We start from the raw sequence: 23,605 nt of genomic DNA, 5'->3' as shown, positions 1-23,605 counted from the left end.
AATTTTTCTTATTAATAAATTAATTTTCCCAATTTAGAAATTTAATAATATTTTACAAGAGAATAATTTTTAAAATGCTATCCTATATTAAATGGAACAATAAATTAATTATTTATCAATAATATAATAATAAAAAAGTAGAGAACTAGAATAATTCTACAACATGTGTTCAGATATTTGTAACATATAATTTTTACAAATAAATTTATATTTTGTGAAAGAAATTTTTGAAAATCAAATATAATTAGAAATGTAAATTTATTTTTTAAATATTTTCATTTTCAAGTTTATTAAAAAATGTAATTAATAAAATTAGAAAATATTTATTTTCACACTATTTATATGCTATAATGACAATTTAATTACTTCTGAATATTTAAAGTAGAAAAAATAATTTTATTTTGAACATGTAAGAACATTTTTTTATAAAAATATCTAATTAAATTTAAAAAGAAAGATGAAAGAAATAAAGAAACATAGAAAGAAAGAATGGATCAAGATTAATTGGCCATGAAAAAAACAGTTAAATGAAATTTAAATACAGTATCTATACTAAATATATTATCTATTTTTGATAGCTTGAATAGAATTTGCAAAAAAAACAAAAAATAATTATATTTAATCAAATTTTAGATAGAATAAGTCAATAATATAAATATAACTAGCATTTGTAGACTGTGAAAATGCAATTACCAGATGAACCTCTAATGATTAGAGGTAAAGGCTAGTAAGTAAAAGGAGTTGGATAATTGCTTGAAGAAAGATTATAGAGGTGTGATTTGGAGCTTAATAGAGTTTTAAGGTTAGATGAATAAATCAATGTTTTTGATGTTGATATCAGAAATTTAAAATCCATATTTCTTGAAAAAAATGTACATTTCAAAGCTCTAGTTGATGAAGTAAAAACATGGAATAGTGATCTTATTGAGTTTAAAAATGGGAAAAAAACAATCTTCAGAGTTGGATTTAAATTTAACTTAATGAAGTATCTCGCACGTATTTTTTAACTTATTTTTCATTATATTTCTTTCAATACTATACTATGTAGACAAGAAAAAGCTATTTTCTAATGGTTTTTTTTTTTTTACTATTATAGAAAATTTAAGAGAAATTGTAAATACGAAGGATCGGCAAGTATAATTATTCTATTTGATGTAGCTCAAGAACTGGTATGACAGATAAAATGACATTTATTTATCTTTGAGACCTTAGACTTAAGGGGGAAGAGTTTCCACTGCTTCTAGACCTGGTACATCAAATCAGAATAATTATAATGTGTTTTCAAGCATGACGTTAAAAGATACAAATTAAAATTTTTTTCCTTCAAGCAATTTAGATGATTACTTCAATAATTATAGATCAAAACATTCACATTTAGATCCTCCTGAGGACAGGTAAAGTTTAAATTTGAATATTAATTTTTATAACTTACAATATCTACAGTTTTCAAGTTTATAATAAATATATGGTAAGTGGTTTTTAATAATATATATAAAGCATAGCAGTTTTAACTGTTTATTAATCTAAAGCTGAAAAGTTATTTTAATTAAATTAAGCAATCATAAAATGTTTAAAAATTTACTTTAATTTGTTTGGCTAAATGTAGCATGGCAAAAATAATTTTAAGAAAAAAAATAATTTATTTAAATATTGTTAAAATAGCTGCTTAAGTTACAATCAAAATTATTTTTAATTAAAAGAATTAAAGAGTTTACTAAAAAAGAGTTAGCTGAAATGCATCTATCTACAAATTAATCTAGACCTGCAACTGTAATGCTTAACTAGGCTAGACCTTTTACACAAGGTAGTCGTCCTTCAACTAATTACCAATCCCTACGTATGTTAAGTAATGTGGATTTGATTTCAAGAGGTGCAAGTAGAGGTGGATTGGCTTCAGCACAAACAAATTATTAAGAAGGGGAGAGATTAAGATCCCCAGGAGTTATTAACACTACTCCTTGGAATTACTCTGGAAGCTTTGCATTTTTCTAAAGTACAAATATATCTCAAAAATAATCACCTACTCCTCAAATATAAAACTAGTTTAATTATAATAAAATTTCAAAGAAAGATTCTAAAGAATCTGAAAATAAGCAAGATGAAAATTAAGAAAATGATGTGGAATAGGAGGATTAAGAAAATACACCTTAACATGAGCAATAAATGCGTAAGACACATTAAGGTCCTGGAATTTTGTAACCTAGCAGAAAAGCTTTTAATCAGGATAAAAACACTGAAATGAGTTATGCACCTCATGTTAGGCCTTCAGGAGACATAAAATCAACTTATCTTAACTATAATCCATCCAATGAGGTTATTATAATCTATATTATAATAATTGTATTTAGTTTATTTAATTAATTATTTTAAAGATAGGGGAAATAAGACTCGAGAACATATGGTACATTAATAGAAACAAGGCCGTTTAGGAAAAAAGAGAGCAAGAAGAATTAGAAAATCATATTTAGAATTGGGCTTAGAATAAAGGAATTATGGATTAAGAAATAGATAAAAAGAATGAAATTACAGCTCATGGATCTAAATTCGAAGATATGGGAGTTAAAACTCAGGTAAGAAACTAACAGATTATTTATATTTTTGTCTTCTTCAATATTTTTTCATAAAAATCTAGGCAAAATGTGTTAAAAAAGTGTTATCTGAAAAGAACTTTTAGTAAAAGTAAATGACTTCAGAAGAAGTCGAAGATTAAAGTTTATTTAATAATTATATAAATATTTTGAAGCTTTCAAAGGAATAAAAGTAAAGCATGGCTAATCCCTCTGCTAATGATGAGTCGATTTATGAAATTGCATCTAAAATAGACCAGTCAATTAGGACGCCTAGGTCATAAAGGTCATAGAGTAGAGCTGTTAGTGATTTTTAAGATTAAATAGCCTCTGAGTAGAATTTATTAGATTAATCTATGTCTTAAAAGTAACAAAAAAAAAGACAATTAGTAAAGAAAAATTCAGAAATTCCTTAAGAAAATAAACCATAGCTTGAGGAAAGACCAAAAACAATGTATGTAAATCTTAGGGAATAAGTAAAATAAAGCTAACCAGAAATAAATCCTGTATTAGGTATTGAATTTTAAATGAAAAAGAATAAGCTTGCTCAACTGAGATAAACTAAAGGTAAAATAATTGGATAATCATAAGCTAAAGTTGGAGAAGAAGCTGATGAGGAGGAAATAAATAGAAGAAAATAATAAAGTTTGTAAATTTATCATAGAGACTCCAAATAATTAAACTTCAGACCATTCTCGAATATGTATAAGAAAATAACAAGCAATACTTTAAAATCAGAGTAATTAAGTGAAATTGACAAGGTAAGAAAGGGTTTTGCAAATAAAGGAATAAGATGCTCTCTTAAAACTATTTCTTAATCTCTTTCTAGACCCTAGGGATTACCTATAACTGAGCTTTAACTCCCATCTCCAGGTTCTATGCTATTTGTAAATCCTTTTGATTAATTTAGTAAAAAGAAATCAAAAAAGAAAAAATGAACTAAAAATATTTATTGCATTTTATTTAAATTTTATACATAAATTATTTTTCAAATAAATAAATCTATGTTTATAAATAAATTTATACTATTTCATATTTATATTTGAGATTAATATTCTCAAACTCAGTGTTAAAAAATAATCAAATTCTGCATTTAATTTATTGAGATCAGCTAAATTTTTTTAAATTGATACTGTTTTTTATAAAAAATGTATTATAAAAATATTTTGATGATCAAACCATATTGTAATTTTTTATCAAAAAGTAATTATTATTTATTTATTTAACTTTTCATCTTTAAAAAGTTAGTTTTAAATTTAAAATTTATTATCTTTTAAATTAATATTGAGTGTGATTCTGAAAGTTTGTTTCAAGACAATAATAAATACAGATAAATCAGTTATTTTAATTATAAAGGTAATGATATTTTAAATAAGATTGAAATAATTAATTAATTTAAACCTATAGAAAACAAAATATGGAGCAGTTATTTTGAAAAAAATTAGTAGAATTAATAATTCATTAATATTACTTGTCTATTGTTGTATTTATTGTATTTGTGTGTGTTTATTGTTTGTCAAAAAGTAATAGATTTATTTATTTATTATATTTATTATTATTTATTTATTTAGTGGTTAAGAATATTTAGGTGTTTTGAATAAAGAAATAATTTGTAAATTTTGTTTTTTTTATTTTAATTAAAGTTTCAAATAAATTTGCAATTTAATTTATTTTTGTTAGTAATTTTTAGTTCATGCTTTTTATCATATATTTACTATTTTATAAAATCAAGAAGAGGCAATTTAATTGATTTTTAATAAGTTGTTTTCTTTCCACTCTGCTTGCACTCCCACAAACAATATTCCTTTGCCATCCATTTTATTATTTTTCCAATTTCCTTTATAAATCTCGAAGCAGTATGGGTTATTTGAATTTTTGTTTGATGAATAAATGCAATTTGTATATTCTCCAAATCCATTTGCATTATCATTTATCAGATAACCTTCATATATTCTTCCATCTTTCCACATAAATTTTCCTCTTCCTGATCTTTTTCCTTTTTCATAGTTTCCTTCATACACATCTCCATTCGCCCAAGAATATTTGCCTTTGCCATGCTAAAGCCCATATTCGAAGTTTCCTTCGTAGATATTTCCTGAAGAATAAATAATTCTCCCTGGCCCAAATGGCTTATTATTATCAAAATATCCTTAAAAGGTATTTTAGTCTCTTGTGACTAAGATTCCTCTTCCTTATTTTGTGTTTGATTTTTTGTGCATATAGCCAAAATAAATAGTTTCCAAAATAGGATCTTCTACAATTTTAAATATGTAGTCAGAAGATTAATCAATAATATTCTTAACTAAATCATTATTTTATATTAACTAGTTGAATTAATCTTATTTTAGTTATGCTAAAACTTCCAGAGCTCTAGGTACTTCGCTTTCAGATTAAGAAAATTCATAAATTTCATCAAATATTTTTTTAATTGCAAATTCATTTAATTTTGGTTTTTTTTCATTGATTTGCTGTGAATTATATGAAATGTTAAAGTTCCAAATTGCATCTTCAAGAGAGAGCTTTAATACATTTTCTATTTTTAAAAAATTATTTTGAGTAATATCGTTTATATTTTCCCAAGCACTAAAAACTTTATCATAGTTAGACATTTACTTTAGACTTTTAGCTGATTCATTTTTATCCCCTGTTTAATTAGAATCTTGCCTGTCTAAGCTTTTCTCAGAAATTGTATTATTTTAAACAAAAGCTGTATAGATTTGCACCTAACTAATAGCATAAACCAAAGATTCACAATTTTTTTCAAATATTTGAATAGCCGATTTAAATTTAGACTTCATATTTTCTAAATACAATTACAGATTTTCTTATTTTAGAGCAGATACGTTTTCTCTTTTCATTTTTTTTTCTTCTTTTTATTCTTAATGATAGAATTATTTCATTTATTCTAAAAAATCATCAGCTTGATTTGTAATAATATTTGATTCACTTAATTACTTTTTGTCTTCGACATCAGACTCTACATCACTAACATCATGTAGGATATCGTTTACAATTGATTTTTTTTTACTTTAATTGCTGTTTTATCCAGCTATATTACTACCAATATTATTTGCTTTACGAAATTGTTGTAGCGAAATCAAGCTAGGCTATTTCAGTTACTCTTGAAAAAATTGCTATTACTATTATTATAAAATCAATAATTTCTATTGATGTTATTAGTTTTGTTGTTCATATCCAAGAGTAAATGGTGAAGTATTATTTTAAGTTGTAAAGAAAGTATTTAATCCATTATTGCTATTTTGTGAGCTTTACATTTAGTTTTATTTAGAATTAGAGAAATTGTGGCTACCTTCCAATTAATTACCACTATTTTTCATCATTTCTTATTGTAATTGAATTTAATCTAAGCCTATAGTCGATTAAGGATTTCGATTCATTAAAAAAGTTTAATTGGGTTCTATTATCATATTTTAGTTCTGTTGCTAGTTTAACATATTTTTAAACTAAGTTGAGAACATTCCTTTAGCCTAGCTAATTTCATTCTCATTTTTATCAATGCTCATTCCATTAAAATTTAGTTATTAATTATTTGTATTGTTATTATTAGGTTTGTTGGTAAAATTACTTTGATTTATGCCTATTTATTTTCCTTACTGTTATCCATTCTGCAAATTTCCTCCTAAGCCGCTTAATCCATTTTCCATAAACTAATAACCGAAATTGCTAAATCCATTATTTTATTAATTTATATTTCCTATTAAATTTCCATACTGATTTCCATTTAAATTAAGTAATTGCTATTACTTGCTTCCACTACCTGGTTAACTAGAATTGTTATTTTAGTTTTATCCAATCCCTAAATTTTAAGAATTCAATATAGTTGTATTCATGCTGCCATACATTCCATTTGCCCCTGCTTGTACAGACTATCCATTAATACCGCTAGCTCCTTTTAAATTTAAAGTGATTTTATGTTACAGATTTTTCATCTAATTGATTCTTAAATAATAAAACAAAATTAATTGCTTTAAACTAAATATACCTAATTATTGTAGAATCCCATTATCTATTTAAGGATCAATGTTGATTTTAGAGTTTTTGAAAATCTAATTTTATTGTATATTCTATGGGAATAGCTTTTAGGATTAGTTCGTATCCATCATATATATTATCCCAAATATAAATATTATTGAATATTTTCAACTTTGATTTTTCTAATTTTATTATAAAGTTTGATAACCCTATTGCGATTTTGATTTCTTGTGCTTGCTTCTAAACAAATAAACAAACAAATCTATTAATACTTTTACTTTTGAATTATTATTATTTACACAAAAACCACTTCTATTATTAATTTCTTTTAATTTCAGAATTGCTTTTTTTCCACTAATAATTATTAAATATTCAATAACCTATATTTATTTAAATTATGATTATAAATTTTTCTGCATATATTTCTCATAAAAGCTTATATAATCTCATAATATATGCATAATATCTATTCTTTATGTTAATCGTTGATATCAATATGGTAAAAATCATTAAAAAGATTACTTTACTAAAATAAGTTACAAGTAAATCTATCTGTCGATTAATCTTCTAAATAATAAACTTAAAGCAAAATACTTTTTTTAATAGATATAATATAGTCAAAACCACTAAAAAGTATCTAAAAAAAATAAATATTAACTATTAAAATTATTATTATTTAGATAGATTATATTAAATTTAAACATTTTTAAATTAAATTGTTCTGTCCTTAAGCTAGACAGATTATTTTTTTTTTAATCTTACAAAAAAGGATTTTTTTATTTTGAAGTACTTATTTGTATGGTAGTAGCTCTATACGATTTAGGGAAATAAATAACACAAAACATTAGATTTTATAATCGAAATTAATTAAATTTTGAAATAAAAAACTAATTGAGAAAAGGCATAACTTTTTTAATGTTTGCTTTGAACGATTAAATATATTATGATTAAAAATGAATAGTAAATTCTGTTATAAATTTAAACTGATCAAAGCTTTAAATAATGTTTAATTAATTTAACTTCAAATTGAAAATATATCAATTATAGACACTCCAAATTTAAGAAATTCAAAGTAAATTTATAGTTAATTACTTGATTGCTAGGATATATATCTATATATTTTATGAAAATAAAATAAGATACTCTATCTAACTATCTTGTGTTAGCAAAATTAATTTAACTAAAAGAAAGAGCCAATTCAAGCTAAATCATCTAAACTTTGAAAAAAAATTAATTAACAAATAAAGAAAATTTTTTATTTTTGTGGATTTTGTTCCAAAAAGTAGAAGCAGGATAAAAGTGTTAAAAGATTAAGTTCAAATTTTAGTAAAACAACTTAAGCTAGTGGATTTAGATATAATAGTTAAAATATGGATTAAAATTATAACAATATACTTAAATAAAAGAAACAATACACTATTTTGGTTTTGTCTATAATATTTTTATTTGTGATCATCCTTGCTTTTGGAGATTTAAAAGGATTATTTGGAAAAAGAGCAATTATAGCTTTAATCATTCTTTTCACTTCCTCATTATATTTTATATGGAAGGATGAGTTGAAAGCAAAAGGTAAAAGATCCTTTAATATGAATAGAAATGATAAATTAAAATATTTTTATTTAAATAGGCTTTTAATTTGGATTTAGAAGATCCAAAGGAATTAACTCTCAGCCAAAATTCCCTTTTCGCCAACAAAATAGTAGTGGAATCAAATAAAATAGCAAATTATCAACACCTTAGCATACTTACCAGAAAGATCAAAGTTTAAATAGTGGATCTCAACAAAAAAATATTGTTGTTGAAAAGAATCAAGGATTAAATAACTCTTTCTTACAATCATAAAATAGATTATCAGGATAGCAAGAAAATTAAATCTACATGAGATATCCATCTGATAGCTTCTCTTAAAGAAATTTTGAGTCAAGGCATGATAGCTTATACAACTAAAATTAACATGGAAATAAAAAGGAAATATAATCTAGAAAAATTACTGAAGTTAGAAAGTGTAAATCATTCAATATTTATCAAATCAGCTTATCAATATAAGTAAAAAAAATTTTATTTTTAAAAATATTAGGGGGAAATAAAGGATAGAATGATTAAAATGGCTTATTAGGTGTTGCATCATAGAAAAAGCAGATTTCTCAAACATTTTAAATTAATGAAAGTGTAAATAACGAGGAAAATAAATATTAAAAGAGGAAATCAGAAAGACTGAACTAATCAGATAAAACAAGTATTTGTTTATTCATTTTGGATTGAACATATTTAAAATTTAAAAATATTAAATTATAAAAAGGATCAGATAGAGAAGCTCTCTTTGAATTGACTTTAAAGAAGCAAAATGAATTTTAAACCAATGAGCAATTTATGAATGCAATTTAAAAATCAAAAATATATTGCTTCCATATAATAAAAGAAAGAGTTTCAACTTAGCTTAAAAACATTCTAGAGATAAATAAGCTACTTTTTGAATAATTTAATTTAATTCTAATGGAGGCAGAACTAGCCTAAAATACAATTTAAGAGCTTGAAAATAGATTCGACCTAATCAACTCTGATAAAAGAAGGGTAACAATAGGTAAATTAATATAACTAAAAGCTACATTTAATTTCCTAATTATGCGATTATGAAATATATAGATGATTTATACAGCTTTAAAAATACCTTCTAAAGATAGAAGCATTCTATTTGGCATCTTCCATACGATCATCAAATAAATTTAGAGCTCATTAATCAGCTTATTGAAATGATTGAAAGTAGAGAAGAATTAGATACTGTTTTAGAAGTTAGAGGATATGATTTCTTTGAAATTAGAACTCATGTTTTAACAAGATTGTTTTACATGTATAATACACAAGATTGTGATGATGATTAAAAAAAGCAAATCCAAGACAAATACCCTGCTGATATAGAAATAGTAGCCCACTGCTTATTCTTGAATATAAATGAGATATGCTCATAATAAAAAGGTATTCTAATTATTTATTAGGTTCAGTTATTTTTAAAATGCAAAAAATATATTTAGACTTGTCACCTTGCAAGATAGATAAATTCGACATTTAGAGCGAAAACTAGATTATTCCCGTACATGGAGTATAAATTGAAAGATTTTTCTTCTTAGTATGTAACAAAATTAATTTTGAACCATACTACATTCTTCAAGTAGGAAGTGATGTATTTTACACTGCACAGGTTAATATTCATATTAAACAGAATTTCCATGAAATTTATTATTTATTAAATACTTAATAGGGCCCTCTAAGTTTCTTCTGTGCTTTAGTATTTTATTTTATGTATTTGAAAAACAACGTTTTTCACACTCTTTCTCAATCAGAGTGCAAAGAAATATTAGAATCTCCAGCTAAGTATATTCTAAACTACGAAAACGAATACCGCAAAGGACTTGACCGTTACTATATTTGAATAAGGATTTTATAGAAATATGCTTTAAAGAATTCTTTAGCATATCTAAAAAATATAAATGAATGAATAAATAAATAAATAAATCTCTTTTTAAATCTTTAATCTAATTTTTTTGTATATTTCGTCTTTAATTTTAAAAATTTGGTTTTATAAAAATTTTTATTTTTAATGGATATCTTTTTACGTAATATTTAAAAATCAGAGACAACAAACACATACATACATACAAACTCATTCATTCAATCATACAAATCGTTAGATTGATGCTAATTGAAAATTCAGTTTACAAAATCACAAATCTTAAAAAAAAAAAATTAATTTTGAAACAAACAAATACTAAAAAAACTAACTAATTAGTGAATATGAAAATGCCACAATAAAATTTATTCACATATAAATAAATAAGATATTTTGGTTTATTTGTTATTTATTTCTTTTTATCCATGCAAATATGAAAGCAAGTCAAATAAAATGCTTGCTTGTTTTGATAATGCTATTAATTTTTCAATTATTTTTATTTAAAAGTTCAAGTTTTAAAAAATCAAAGTAATTAAAATCAAACAAACAATTAAAGAGAGATTTATAATTAAAAAAGCAATGTATAGTTAACCGTATACAGGTAGCTAAGTATAAAATAGTTAATTATTTTAAAATAATAATCCATATCCATCTTCACAGTTTGGATAATATAAGTATTCTGCTCCTTATGCTGGAAATGGAATGTCATATGGACAGTAATCAAGAGTCAATATGCAATGTAATTTATCTTTTATTAATATCATCTATTTTTTAGAATTAAAAAAATACTTTTGATTTATTTGCTCATTCTCTCTTTGCAAATTAAATCAATATTTCTAAATATAAATTTTAATATTTACACATTTTTTTTGATAATAGAGGATGGATTAGGAAGTGATTATGCATATAAATTTGAGCCTTAAGTTAGATCTAATTTAATGATGGGAGCTGAGATTTCTGAAATTGAAATGATATTAGAAGGTGAAAGAAGAAAGTTTAAAGAAATTCGTGAAAAGCTTGAAGAAGACTTAAATAACGAAAGAAAGATTAGAGTAGAATTCGAAAATAAACTAATGAGATTAAAGGTGATTAATTTAGTTGAAGATAAATTTTGGGCAGTTATGATTAATTTATAATGGTCCAGTTAATTTATTTTAAATTTTATAAATATCAGACAAAACTTAAATATTTTTTAATATATTAGGATGAATCAATGAAAAGAGAAATGTTTGTTAGTGAATTAGAGTATAAGGTGAATACCATCGCATAAGAAAATGAATCTATAATTAACGAAAACCGTACACTTAAAGACGAATTGTAGCGTATGCAAGAGTTATACAATCATAAAATAAGAGAATAAGAAGAAAATATCTAGTACTTATAAAGAAATGAAGTTTCAATGGAAGAGAAATTTAAAATTGAAGTTGACCGTATTAGAAAGGAAGGTGAGAGCACTATCGAAAACCTTTGTCGTTAATGGGAATTTAGGTAAATAATTAAAACTTTTTTGATTAAAGCCATCATGCAAGAGTTATTTCAACATTTTTAATTCATTTTTTACTTGCTTGCATGATCTTTATTTAAATGAAAATATTATGAAAAATATTAATCAAAATTAATATTTTAAATTAATAAAGATATAAAAGCTTAGAAGAGAAATGCAAAAATTTACTTTAGCTTAAGAGTGACATGGAAAATGAAATTAGCAATTTGAACAAAGCTATTATGAAGATAAAAATAGATGCTGATGAAGAATTACGTCAAAGATGTGTTAGAATCCAAGAAGAAGAGTACAGAAAGTATTAAGCTAATCTAAGGTAAATTTGATATTATTTTTGAAATACAAAGTTAAAATATTGAATTTTTTTTATCTATTCTGTAATTAGAACTATTGATCAAAAATTGAGAACATCTGAAGAGTAAAAAGAATAATTTGCAAGAAAAGTACATTAATTAGCATAGGAATGCCAAGAAAAAGATAGAGTACTTAATGATAAATTCATGGAACACTAAAAGGAACTAAATGATAGAATGGTTGAAATTAATGATTTAAAGAATATAATTAGCAAATTAGAAATCGACAGAGATAAAATATTTAAAGAATTGCAATCTAAGGAATCTCACTTAAATATTATTCAAGCAGAATACCTAGAATTCTAAAACCAAGCCGACATTGTCAAAAAGAATTAGGATTCATAGATAGAGGGAATGATAGCAGATCACACTAGAGAGCGTAGAAGATTGGAGGATCTAAGAGACTAACAGGCTGTAAAAATATAATAATTAGAATCTGTTATCAGATAAATGGAAAGCGAAATAGACAGATGTAGATAAGAATATCAAAATTTAACTCAAATGCTTCAAAGTAATATAAATCGTACTATTTCTCAAACCGTCACAGAAAATCATGCCTTCAAAATTCCTAATGCTTAAGTAGGTCCCAAGTATGATTACAAATATAAATGAAATCTCATAACATATAGTACTAAATAAAATGCTTTCTGTACTCTTCTATTAAAAAGTAAATTAGAATAATAGATAAATTTATTAAAAGGTATAAAGATAAATAATTAGAGTACAGTTTGTTTATGTTTTTTCTTAATGTAAATTTTAAATAATCTACTAAAAAAATTTAATATGTTATCAATCAAATTCTTGTTACTTTCTTGAATGCTAATTATTTTAATCAAATATGCTAATTTATTAAAAAGTAAATTATAATTCATTATACATTGTTGGATTAATAGGTAGGTATAAATATAATTAATTAGATATTCAATTTATCCTTTTTTTTAATGTAATTTTTAAATAGTTTTCTAAAAATAGCTAAGCTTCATATTTCTTTCTTGAATGCAAATTATTTTAATCAAATATGCCAATTTATTAAAAAGTAAATTATAATTCATAATATATAGTTGGATTAACAGGTATGTATAAATATAATTAATTAGATATTCAATTTATCCTTTTTTTAATGTAATTTTTATATAGTTTTCTAAAAAATGCTAAGCTTATTAATTAAAATTCATATTTCTTTCTTGAATGCAAAAGATTTAAATCAACTATGCTAATTTATTAAAAAGAAAATTAAATTATAAATAATATTGATGAATAGGTGACTAGATAATTAATTAGGCGTATATTTATGTTTTTTCTTTCACGTTAATTTAAATAATCTTAATCAATCAAATTCTTATTTCTTTCTTTCTTTCTTTCTTTCTTTGTTGTTTGTAAATTATTTTGATCAAAACAATTTAATTTTTATTGAAAATTTATTTAGTCTTAATATAAAAAATAGGCTATTTTTAAATTTTTTAGCTTTTAAGTAAAAATCTAAAGATATCAGAATTCATTTTAATAATGTTACAAGACAGTAAAAAATAAGAGAAATTGCTAAAATTAAGCAGATGGCGGTGGAATGTAGATAGAAATTTTAAATTAAATAAGTTATACTGTAAATATATTTTAAAAAGTATTTATTTTACTCCATATAACATTTATTAAATAAATCCTACGAGTCTTGTACGACTCTTAGATATTTTTATTTTTTGTTTAAAATTAATGAATTTTTGTTGTTATATTTTCTAATCATATTTTTTTTGCTATAGGAGTCTTTAACTTAGTGAAAACATCGTTTGTTTGTTTGTTTGATAATTATATTTAGTTTTAAAAAAAAATTATTCGATTTACTGTATATCACACATTTTATTAAATTTTGATATTATTATTTTAAATCACTAAAATTTTAACATAAATCATAAAAATCAAAACTTCGCTATATGATAATTTTTGATAGAGATTTTTGATATTTAAATTAAAGATAATCATAAAATCAAAAAAGAAAACACCATAAAGTAAAAGAAACTGATATTGGATTGATTCACTAGGTTTTCTTATTTTTAGTTTAGGAATATTATGAGAGATATCAAAGAAATATCTTTTTTATTTCTATTATTAAATTTAGTAGACCATTTGAGTGCGCTAACTCTTTAGATCAACAATATCTTTAGCAAAAATTACATCTATTGCTAATAGAAAAGTTGCAGCTACATATAAAGTAGCTTACAAGATTAACCAACAACACTCCTCAACTATAATAATGATATTTTAAAATATAATGAATGTTAAGCAAATCAACCATCTTGCTACTTAGAATTTTATTTACCATTTAATTTAGTAAACAAGCAGGATTGTGACTCATTCTGTTACAATAATTAATCATTTTTAACCAATGAATTTTAGTAGAATAAGCAATGCAATGATCTATGCTTTTTAAGGTCTTATTAAGACACAATATAAACATAAGAGATGTAGATTTTGAATTAATTTGGAGACTGCTTAGACAAACAAAATGCATTTTAGAATTTTGACTTATCTAATGACCAGGTCATTTTAGATATAAATTAATACTAAAGTTGTATTGGATAAACTGAATAATGCTAGTAGTATTTATAAAACTAAAATTTAAGCTCTTTTGCTAGTTGCTTTAGCTACTGTTCTTCTAGAGATTTTATAACTTAAATATTTCAATCTCATCTTAATTCTACCTAAAGTTGCTTAAATTAGATTCTTGGTATTACAGATTCTTCCTCTTCCTAAACAATTAATTGGGACTAATTTGGACTGATTGTTGGAGTGTTATGTGGTGCGCTAATTTTATTAATTGCATTTTATAAATTCTACTTGAGAAAGAAACACATACAAAAAAAGAAAGAAATTGAAGAAAAAAATAATGAGGCGTAAAAAGTTACAAATAATAACTTGAAATATCAGAACGTAAAAATAAATAAATAAATACTCTTCCAACTTTTCTTAGTTTTTTAAGTTATTTCTTTGAAATAACAATAATGAGTTTTTTTGTTGATTAATGAATTAAAAAATTAAATTACCTTATAATTTTAGTTTTTACTAGCTTCAAATTAAATTTATACATATTTTTTAATTAGGAAGATATGGAAGCAGCTAACAATGAAAATTAAAAATCTCCTGAAAATTTAAACAGCTAAGAAGGCTAATTAAAATTAAATATGATAAATATTGACTGGACTCATTCTTAAAGTCCTAAAAAACTTTTTTCCTTAAACTAGAACATGCAAATTGATTGCTCACCTACTAAATTTAGCAACTCAAGAGAGGACACCTAAAATAATCTTATGAAATCTCAATTTATGAGAAGTAAGATCGATACCATTTTCGAAGAGATAGAGAAAGAAAGAGATGTTAAAAAATAAAAAAGGTAACAAAAATAAGAAGAAAGTGAATAAGAATTAAGCAAAATATAACAGAGACAAGCAAACTAATTTTCAATTAATTAAACTGATTATTGTTAAATGCTAGATTAATTAAGAAAGAATTTTTAAGAAGTAAATGAAAATATCAAAGAGTAGCCTATCTTAGTATAAAATAATCCAGCTCTTTAATCATAAAATATTAATAAATCCAATTAGAAAGGCAAAGACATTGTATGTTAAATTCCTAGTCAAGTATAGTAAAATGAAGATGAAAAAGAATTTGATAACAAAAACACTAGCTAAGAACTGGATAATAATTTTGCTAAAAATTTACAGTAATTTCTATAATCAGTTGGGCTCTAAGTAGTTCAAGAACAACTTTCTAATAAAAGCAGCTAGTAAATATCTGGAGGAAATAAGTCTTCAACTATGTAAGAAAAAAGAGTTTAAAATTTAAATTAAAAAATAGAAATATAATGAAATTAAATCTTTTACAAAAATTATATTAAAACAAACTAAATAACTAACCTAATTATCTTACTATATAAATATATAACTAACTCTTCTTAGTTTCATCGTTTCTTTGATGAAATAGAATATGAAAGAATGAATTTATACAATATATTCTTTTTATTATATAATCTTAACTCTAATTAATTAAAATGAAAGAATTTTAAAAGCTTTCTTACAAATTGAATTTAATTTATATATCAATATATATCTCTCTATATTAACATAATTCATAAACAATATTTCCTCTCTAAAAATTCAAATTTTTTTATTTATTTTAAGATTATTTAATTTTTGTATTAATAGGTTTTTAATAAACAAATAAATAAATTGGTCAATTTTGCATATTAATTTCTATTACTTTTTTTAGTCTATTTTTATTTATTTTTTGAAAGGCTGATCAATTTAAATTCATGATATATTATTTTTGAATGTTTTGCCTGGAAGGAGTGCTTATTTTAAAAAGCAATTACTGTAACATATCATAGTATTCTAAAAAAAGTGCAGAAGTAATAAGTTAATATTTATTTGCAAATGAGCACCAATGATTAAATTAATAAATTTAACTAAAATACTTGGAAGCCACAAATTTAGTTTTTCAATTACAATTTATATAATTACTATTTTTCTAGCCAATAAATATTTTCAAATAAACACAAGGGCAAAAGATCCATTTGAAAAAATATTCATTCAAAATTAATAGTATTATTATTAATATAAAAAGCAAATAAGAAATTTATTATTATGAGTAGGTACTACAATCAAAAACTAATTTTACCTAGTGGATCTTATCAATCCCAAGATGATTTCATCATAGCGAAGTTGGAAGAAATTTTTGATTCAAGCAGCTATAGTTGCTTTTACAAAAGCAGAATTTCGCAGATGGCTTTGTTAGCTTAAAATAACTAGAGATAAATGAGATTAGATAACAGAAATCATGATCTTCAAGAAATTTACTTGAGAGATAGTCCTAAATCAAAACTATAAATGTGCCTATCTTTTGAAAAATATAGGAATCTAACCATAAAATATTTCAAGGTGTTCGCGCCATCTAGATCTAACTTATATTCTTTCGATATATTTTTAGAATTAAAAGACTTAAGGGAAAATATACTTAACCAATTAGAATAGTTGAAGGAATGTTTATTCAAATTAGTAGAGTTTTAAAAAAATTGCAGTTTTATGCCATTAAGAAAAATATATTTATAGACTTCAACTCTAATAAGTCTTGAGAGTATTGAACAATTAAATAACACAACATTAAATTAAGTTACTAGTGAATATTCTTCATGTCGATAATAAATTTAAGATAAGTTATTTCCTTTATTTTAAGAAATAAATCCTTTGAATTTCAAGCATCAATTTTGTTTTTAACTATTTATAGATGAATAAAAAATGTCTGAAATTAATAAATTTAACAATATATCTACTTCTAAAATTGTATTCTTTATCATAAGTCTAGACTAACTTTTAAAATATAGTTACTAAAATGATTTAATAACTATTTACCCATAATAGTTTTTTGAGCTTAGTTTCTATTAACAAAATGAGGTCATTATTAAGGAATCTTTGAACAGCTTTCAAAAACAAATATCTTAAATATGCACTTATTAGAAATATTGCAGTTAATACTAGCAATATTGTCCTGTTAGAATTTACTACGATTTATTTTCAGAATGAGAAGATAATACCCTGATTTTATTTAAAAATATTATTTAAATTATAAAAATTGTAAATAAGAGAGTAAAATAAATATAAATTTAAAATTCATAATTAATTAGTTAATAAAAAATTGTAAATAGATAGTACATATATATATATTAAATGTCCTTACAAAATATATATTTCAAAACATATTAAAATCATATTATTTTTTAGTTTTTAATAATAAGAAGATCTAAAAATTATAGAACATCTCTTAAATTGAACAAAATTTATTGAATTAAACTTGTTAAAAATATATGATGACACAGTGTAAATTTGCTTCAAAAATAGAAACCAGTTGAGTTGATCTATTTTTTGTATCAATAAATGAAAAAAGAATATAAAATGACAATGGAATAGATAGTAAGTAGCAAAAAATTTTATTTTTTATTTTTGATAATAATAATAAGCTATTTAATTGAGAGACAAATTTATATTCAAAAATAAATATTAAACAAATAATTTATTAAGTAAGGGGTAGCATATCTACTATTTATTAAATTTACTTATTCTAATAAAAAGCCTGTATTTAACTTTTCTATTATCTAGATAAGTAAACAAAAAGCTAGGTGTTTAAAATATTCTTTACTGGTAAAATTTCATTGTAAAATATATCTAATTTATTTTATGATTTTAAATAAGCAAAAATTTATAAAAATAATAGATAAGCGAATCGAATTTTGTTGGTTTACTAAAAAATATGCAAAAACATTTTCTGATCAATTCTGAAAATTTATAAGCAAATAATTTTACAAAGTGAAAACAGGGGGGGAAAATTGAAAATTTAAGATGATTTCATTTAGTAATTATGTCTTACATAAAGTATATTGAGAACTTTATAAAATTTTCAAATACTTTAAAAATTAATTAAATTTTATGGTTTTCTCATTTTTTTTTGCAAATTTGATTGGATTTGAGTAAAGGGTTGATCATGAAAGGATTCATTTGGGGTTGCGCATAATTATGTTTGTGGTGAAATAAATTATTGCAAACCAATTTCTTATTGTATGTTAATGAACCAATATTCCAATTAATGATATTTAATTTAATCTTTTCCCTCTTGTTCTTTTTTAAGAGTATGATGATCACTTATCTTCAATCTGTATGATGATATAAATTAAATAGATTAATACATAAATAAAATTTATGATTGCGATCATTCATGTATATAATAATATTCTTAAGTCCTTCCTCTTGACAGTCAGGCATTATCTTTTATAAAATGGTATAAAATATTATAATAGACAATTTTTACTTAAAAACTTACACTGAAGCAATAAAAAAGTTATAAAGAAAATAAATAAATATTCTTCTAGCCAAAATTTATATAATTTTTGTTAAATTTGCTATTACTTTGTATTTAAAATGAAATAGCCAAAGTGTGTAAATCCTATATTATTCAAAGCTTATAACTACGTTTTGTTTTAAAAATCAAACAAATTAATTAATCAATAGAACACAAAGCTAGAATGAAATATTTGCTTGAATTCGAACATAAAAAAAAGGTTAGTTCGATAATTATAATATGGGGTTATTGTTCATATTTAAAACTAATTTGAAATTTTACATTCATTTTTAGGTTCATATAACAAATAAAAAGCCCTTAAATGTTAAGCAATTAATAATTTTTTTAAATTACAATCAGTAAAACAATCCTGATATATATATATTATCATTTTAATTTTGTGCTCTAGCTGTTGTAATGTAAACTAAATTGCTTTTATGAATTTCATTTAAAAAAGCTTATTTATGATAAATAAGATATTAAATTAATTATTATATACACTCAATGCGGCTATTTATAGTTTTGAATAACTATTGCCAAATATATTTTATCATCTTATTTATACCTCATTCACTAACTCTATTTATCATTTAAGCGTTTTTAATTTACTCTTACACTTCTCTTTGAAATAAGTCTAATAAGTTAGAAGTAAAGCGAAAATATTTGCTAAAAATTGATTATTAATAGTGCAACAACAAATGAAAGCCAGCCTTTTTACAAAATACTAAAAATATGCAATATCTTCTTTTTACATTACGAAAAAATATTAATATATTTGTTTTGATTATATATTATGTAAGATTGAGTTATTATCAAAGAATATACAAGCAGACAAAAGACTGAGAGAAAGTTTGATTGCATTCACATAAAATAATGAAATTATGCACAAAACTTTTTTTCCCACTTAATAACAAATATCAAATAAATTGAATTAGAGTGAATGAAATTAAGCAAATAAATGAATCAATTAGTTATTAATTAATTAACTAATTTATTAATTAATTAATGTTTAATAAATTAAAAATATCAAATATTAATAAAAAAGTAATTAAAAAATTTAATAAACTTTTACTAACAAAAGATAAATATAAAATATATTTAATACTGAACAATTATTATATACTCTTCATTATTATTTGAAATGGGATGCAATTCTTCTACCGCTATCGTTGATTTCGAGAATGTTAGCACTCAAGGTCAAGCTATTGAATATGTCAAGTAAAAGCTTGAGAAATGCGAGGAAATGCTTATTAATGTATAAAAGGTCAGAAAGACTCTCTACTAAACTGTTTAAATGGATTCGTGTTAACATTTTTTAGGCAATTTGTACGAAGATATATATGATGTCCACAAGGAGATATCAATGATGTATCCTGATGAGACACCTGAAAAGATATAAGTTACAAAAACAGTAAAGGAATACATAAAGTAGTTAAAGGAAATGAAATTAGATTTTTTCGATAGCCTTTAAGACTCTAAATCGATTGCTAATTCAGATAAAATGCAAAATAATTAAGACATATTGCTTGAATTGCACTGGAAGCAATAAACCCTTTTTAATTACTTCTTAAACAATAAAAAACATAACACAAGTCCTATGCAAAGATCTTTATCATCTACATCTACAGCTCTTTCAGCTTGAAAGCTTTCAAATCAACACTATAATTTTTATTTAATGTTGCTCCTGCTAGATAAAATATCTAACATATCTAATTATCTATTACTAATTATTAAATGATCTCTTTACAATAAAATCTGAAATAATTAGATTTCGATTCGCAATTTTCCTTCAAAATATTTTTAAAATTTACTAAAATATAATAACCGTTCCCCATTTATACAAACATCCCAAATCAAGTGATTAACTGATAAAAAACAATCTAAATTAATCATAATCCCTTCATCTAACCATCCATTACTTATTTGAAAATAGCTAGAGAGATACATTTGATGCTTTTAACTTAGTTAAAAAGCCTTCAATATTATTGCTAGCATTATTAAATAAATACTAAATTTTTCCATCTTTTTAAATGTTTAAAATTAATTTATGAAAACGTTTTTGTAATTATGTTTTTATTTATTGTATAAATTATTTATAACTTACCAAACACCATAAATAAATTCAATAACAATATTACTTAATTTTGACTTCAGATTATCAAAAGACTATTTACTTTTAAAAACTTCTTCTTTCTAAAACTAGAATTCTTTTTGTAAATTTTATCTAAAAAATAGTAACATTAAAATGATTTGAGAAAAAGATTTTATATTAGATTGAAAAATAATTTCTAAATATTTTGTTTTATAAGGAAGATTTGATATTATTTAATGGAAAAATTTTTTTGTATTATAATGCAGAAAAAGAGATAATTAAAAAGTTTTTAATTTGTTTGAATTCAAATAGCTTTTTTCCTTTAAATAAAAAGAATTAGAATTTATTAAAATTGTAAGTATAAACGATGATTAGTTACTTAGTTTGCAAGCAGCTATTGTATATATAGGTAAGATAATAATCGAATAGGTTGCAGTCAATGTATTATAGTAATTAATTAAAGTTTCATGTAAAATTATAACTATGTATTTAGGTTTTTGAAAATACTTTTTAATATAGAAAATATAAAAACTTGCTAATTGATGCAGAATAACTTCAGTAACTGAATTCGATTCTACCAAAAAAATAAGTAATTTTTATAATATTAATTATAAAAACTACAAAATAGTTGGACAAAATTTTGATTTTTGCTTTTTTGTAAATTAAATTTCATTTAAAATAATGAAAATAATTTTAGTGCATTCATTTATTTTTTATATGCAAAATGAAACAAAATTATAAATAAAAATACAAAGATTTTTTTTATACTTTGTTTATAATAATCTGAAAAATAAGAAGCCTTTTTGTTTATTTATAAAATAAATAGCTTGTTTATTTAATTCTCAAAAATTTGATGATGATTGTTCCAAAAAATCTGCTTGGCTTAGTTGCATTATTATAATTAATATCAATTTTTTATAAGTATCAAGTAAATATATAGCATTTAAAAAAATTTGATTGTTTTTATGTATGTAGAAATCACACTTTCAAAATTGTTTATTAGTTGTAAAAATAAATTACGCATTTCATTTTCAAATATTGACATTTTTAGTTAAACTTAAAAGTGGGATATGTACTGCAATGAAATTGAAGAGAGAAAAGAAATTTGCAGCAGACATAAAAGGATTTGTATGTTTAAGATAAAAAAGAACTTAAGTTTTGATTCCGATAATGTTTAAAAATTGATGAACTCAATTGAATCATAAGATGAAGAATATCAATACGTTTGTATTAAATGCTACATGATAATGAATAAAACATAAACAAGCAGTCAAAAAAACTTGAAGACTGATGTATTATAAAGAAGCGAGATTCATTTTCCTATTTTCTTAAAAGTTTAGAATATTTTACTGCTCAAAAATGATCTTTTAGCAGTTTAGTTCTAACAAAAAATTGAAATTATCGACCTAAATTTGTAAAAGAAAATAGTGAGCTATGATAATACACTAACCCACCCATGTGTATTTTAAAATATCCTCAAACTAGCAAGCTTACATAGAAACCAATTCTTGATATGCCTGATTAAATCAAATAAAAGTTTTATATATAATTGGAAAACAAATAAAATTGTAAGAGTGATTTAGAAGTAAATCGTTCACTTTAAACACTTGAAAGACCATACCTATATTATTGTTAATACAATACAATCAGGATTTGATGTCATAAATCTATACAATCTCTCAAATAATAAATTTCTAACACAATTTTCCAAAAAAGCAATTGGAATTAACACAATTGATTCCACCAAAAATGGTTAATACATTGCTTGTGGAGGTGATGAAATGGAAATTTTTGTATTTATGAATACTGGTTAATTAATATATAAAATTGGTACTGATAATTGGATAACCTAGTTATTTTTCCAGCCACAGTCACTAAATATACTCTTTTAAACTTATGACTAAGCTATTTATTATTACGATAAAGAGAAGTAGAAGACAAACAAGTATAAAAACCTTGAATTTCTAGATCTTTTTTAAATCGATAGCGTCCATAAGCAATTTTTCTGTAAATATCTCAACAAAAAGCACTAAAAAAAATCTTATGTAATTTACGATTTTGTAAATAATAAAGTAACTCCATTTAATCTTGACTAGTTCAACAAGCTACCAACCTAATTCACTGGTATTATTTCTCTTAAAGAATAAAAAATGGCCTTTTTAGGCCAGAGAAATATTGTTTTTGTTAGGGAAATGATTAAATGAATTTAAAAAATAACTTTTTGTTGTCTATCAATACTTCTATAATAAAATTATACTAATTAATAAAACTAACCAAAAATATATTAAAAGACTAAATTGACCTTGCCTAATATATAATAAAAATATTTTATAAGAAATAGTATTTCGTTTAACTTCAAATTATTATTATTTTTAAAATATTTTTATATTATTTATCACAAATTACTTCAACAAAATTTTTATTTAAAAAAAATAATAACTTTATATTAAATTACGTCAAAAATATTGAATTCAATATCTAATTAGTAAAATAATCTATCTGTTTATTAACTTAATTTTTAATAGAATTAACATTTTTTTAAAAAATTTAACAAATAAATTACCTTCTTAAAAAAGATGTGAAAAAAATTAAAAATAAAGTACTTATCAAAAAAATAATTTAAACTTCTTGGTATTAGATTATGAGAAAAAATACAATCGATAATGAAGCTCATTAATAAATATTAAATTAAGTTAAATTAAAAAAAATAGCAAAATATAAAAATGAAATATTTTTTTGTTGAATTTTGCAATCACCCTATAAAAAAATAATGGTTTT

General features: G+C 22.6%; 7 protein-coding genes across 7 annotated transcripts; 6 read left to right on the top strand and 1 right to left on the bottom strand. All coding sequences in view use genetic code 6, as the record gives it.

Annotated features, from left to right (window-relative positions):
• Positions 1 to 596: 596 nt before the first annotated feature.
• Positions 597 to 3,505, top strand: TTHERM_00492710 (hypothetical protein; the record flags this gene model as incomplete). Its single annotated transcript, XM_001023163.3, has 5 exons — positions 597 to 996; positions 1,097 to 1,394; positions 1,701 to 2,313; positions 2,373 to 2,570; positions 2,633 to 3,505. The coding sequence occupies exons 1-5, from the start codon at positions 684 to 686 to the stop codon at positions 3,503 to 3,505; spliced, it is 2,295 nt and encodes a 764-aa protein (XP_001023163.2). The 5' UTR covers positions 597 to 683.
• Positions 3,506 to 4,294: 789 nt separating this feature from the next.
• On the bottom strand, positions 4,295 to 6,691 carry TTHERM_00492700 (MORN motif protein; the record flags this gene model as incomplete). The annotated part of the gene is made up of 2 exons (XM_001023162.2): positions 4,295 to 6,477; positions 6,571 to 6,691. The coding sequence occupies 2 exons, from the start codon at positions 6,689 to 6,691 to the stop codon at positions 4,295 to 4,297; spliced, it is 2,304 nt and encodes a 767-aa protein (XP_001023162.2).
• Positions 6,692 to 7,930: 1,239 nt separating this feature from the next.
• On the top strand, positions 7,931 to 9,987 carry TTHERM_00492690 (transmembrane protein, putative; the record flags this gene model as incomplete). Its single annotated transcript, XM_001023161.3, has 6 exons — positions 7,931 to 8,129; positions 8,188 to 8,565; positions 8,638 to 8,796; positions 8,860 to 9,141; positions 9,204 to 9,533; positions 9,590 to 9,987. The coding sequence occupies 6 exons, from the start codon at positions 7,931 to 7,933 to the stop codon at positions 9,985 to 9,987; spliced, it is 1,746 nt and encodes a 581-aa protein (XP_001023161.2).
• Positions 9,988 to 10,584: 597 nt separating this feature from the next.
• On the top strand, positions 10,585 to 12,471 carry TTHERM_00492680 (hypothetical protein; the record flags this gene model as incomplete). Its single annotated transcript, XM_001023160.3, has 5 exons — positions 10,585 to 10,744; positions 10,885 to 11,090; positions 11,210 to 11,493; positions 11,643 to 11,822; positions 11,892 to 12,471. The coding sequence occupies 5 exons, from the start codon at positions 10,585 to 10,587 to the stop codon at positions 12,469 to 12,471; spliced, it is 1,410 nt and encodes a 469-aa protein (XP_001023160.1).
• Positions 12,472 to 13,920: 1,449 nt separating this feature from the next.
• Positions 13,921 to 15,716, top strand: TTHERM_00492670 (transmembrane protein, putative; the record flags this gene model as incomplete). Its single annotated transcript, XM_001023159.2, has 2 exons — positions 13,921 to 14,781; positions 14,952 to 15,716. The coding sequence occupies 2 exons, from the start codon at positions 13,921 to 13,923 to the stop codon at positions 15,714 to 15,716; spliced, it is 1,626 nt and encodes a 541-aa protein (XP_001023159.2).
• A 4,160-nt stretch (positions 15,717 to 19,876) lies between these two features.
• Positions 19,877 to 20,377, top strand: TTHERM_00492660 (hypothetical protein; the record flags this gene model as incomplete). The annotated part of the gene is made up of 1 exon (XM_001023158.3): positions 19,877 to 20,377. The coding sequence occupies one exon, from the start codon at positions 19,877 to 19,879 to the stop codon at positions 20,375 to 20,377; it is 501 nt and encodes a 166-aa protein (XP_001023158.1).
• A 1,366-nt stretch (positions 20,378 to 21,743) lies between these two features.
• Positions 21,744 to 23,252, top strand: TTHERM_00492650 (hypothetical protein). Its single transcript, XM_001023157.3, has one exon. The coding sequence runs from the start codon at positions 21,793 to 21,795 to the stop codon at positions 23,029 to 23,031; it is 1,239 nt and encodes a 412-aa protein (XP_001023157.2). The 5' UTR covers positions 21,744 to 21,792; the 3' UTR covers positions 23,032 to 23,252.
• Positions 23,253 to 23,605: the final 353 nt, after the last annotated feature.

Source organism: Tetrahymena thermophila, assembly GCF_000189635.1.
Source record: "Tetrahymena thermophila SB210 genomic scaffold scf_8254446, whole genome shotgun sequence".
In the NCBI taxonomy this organism is placed as follows: domain Eukaryota; phylum Ciliophora; class Oligohymenophorea; order Hymenostomatida; family Tetrahymenidae; genus Tetrahymena; species Tetrahymena thermophila.
Note: the sequence above shows the minus strand (reverse complement) of the source record. Positions and strands in the feature narration are given on the sequence as shown.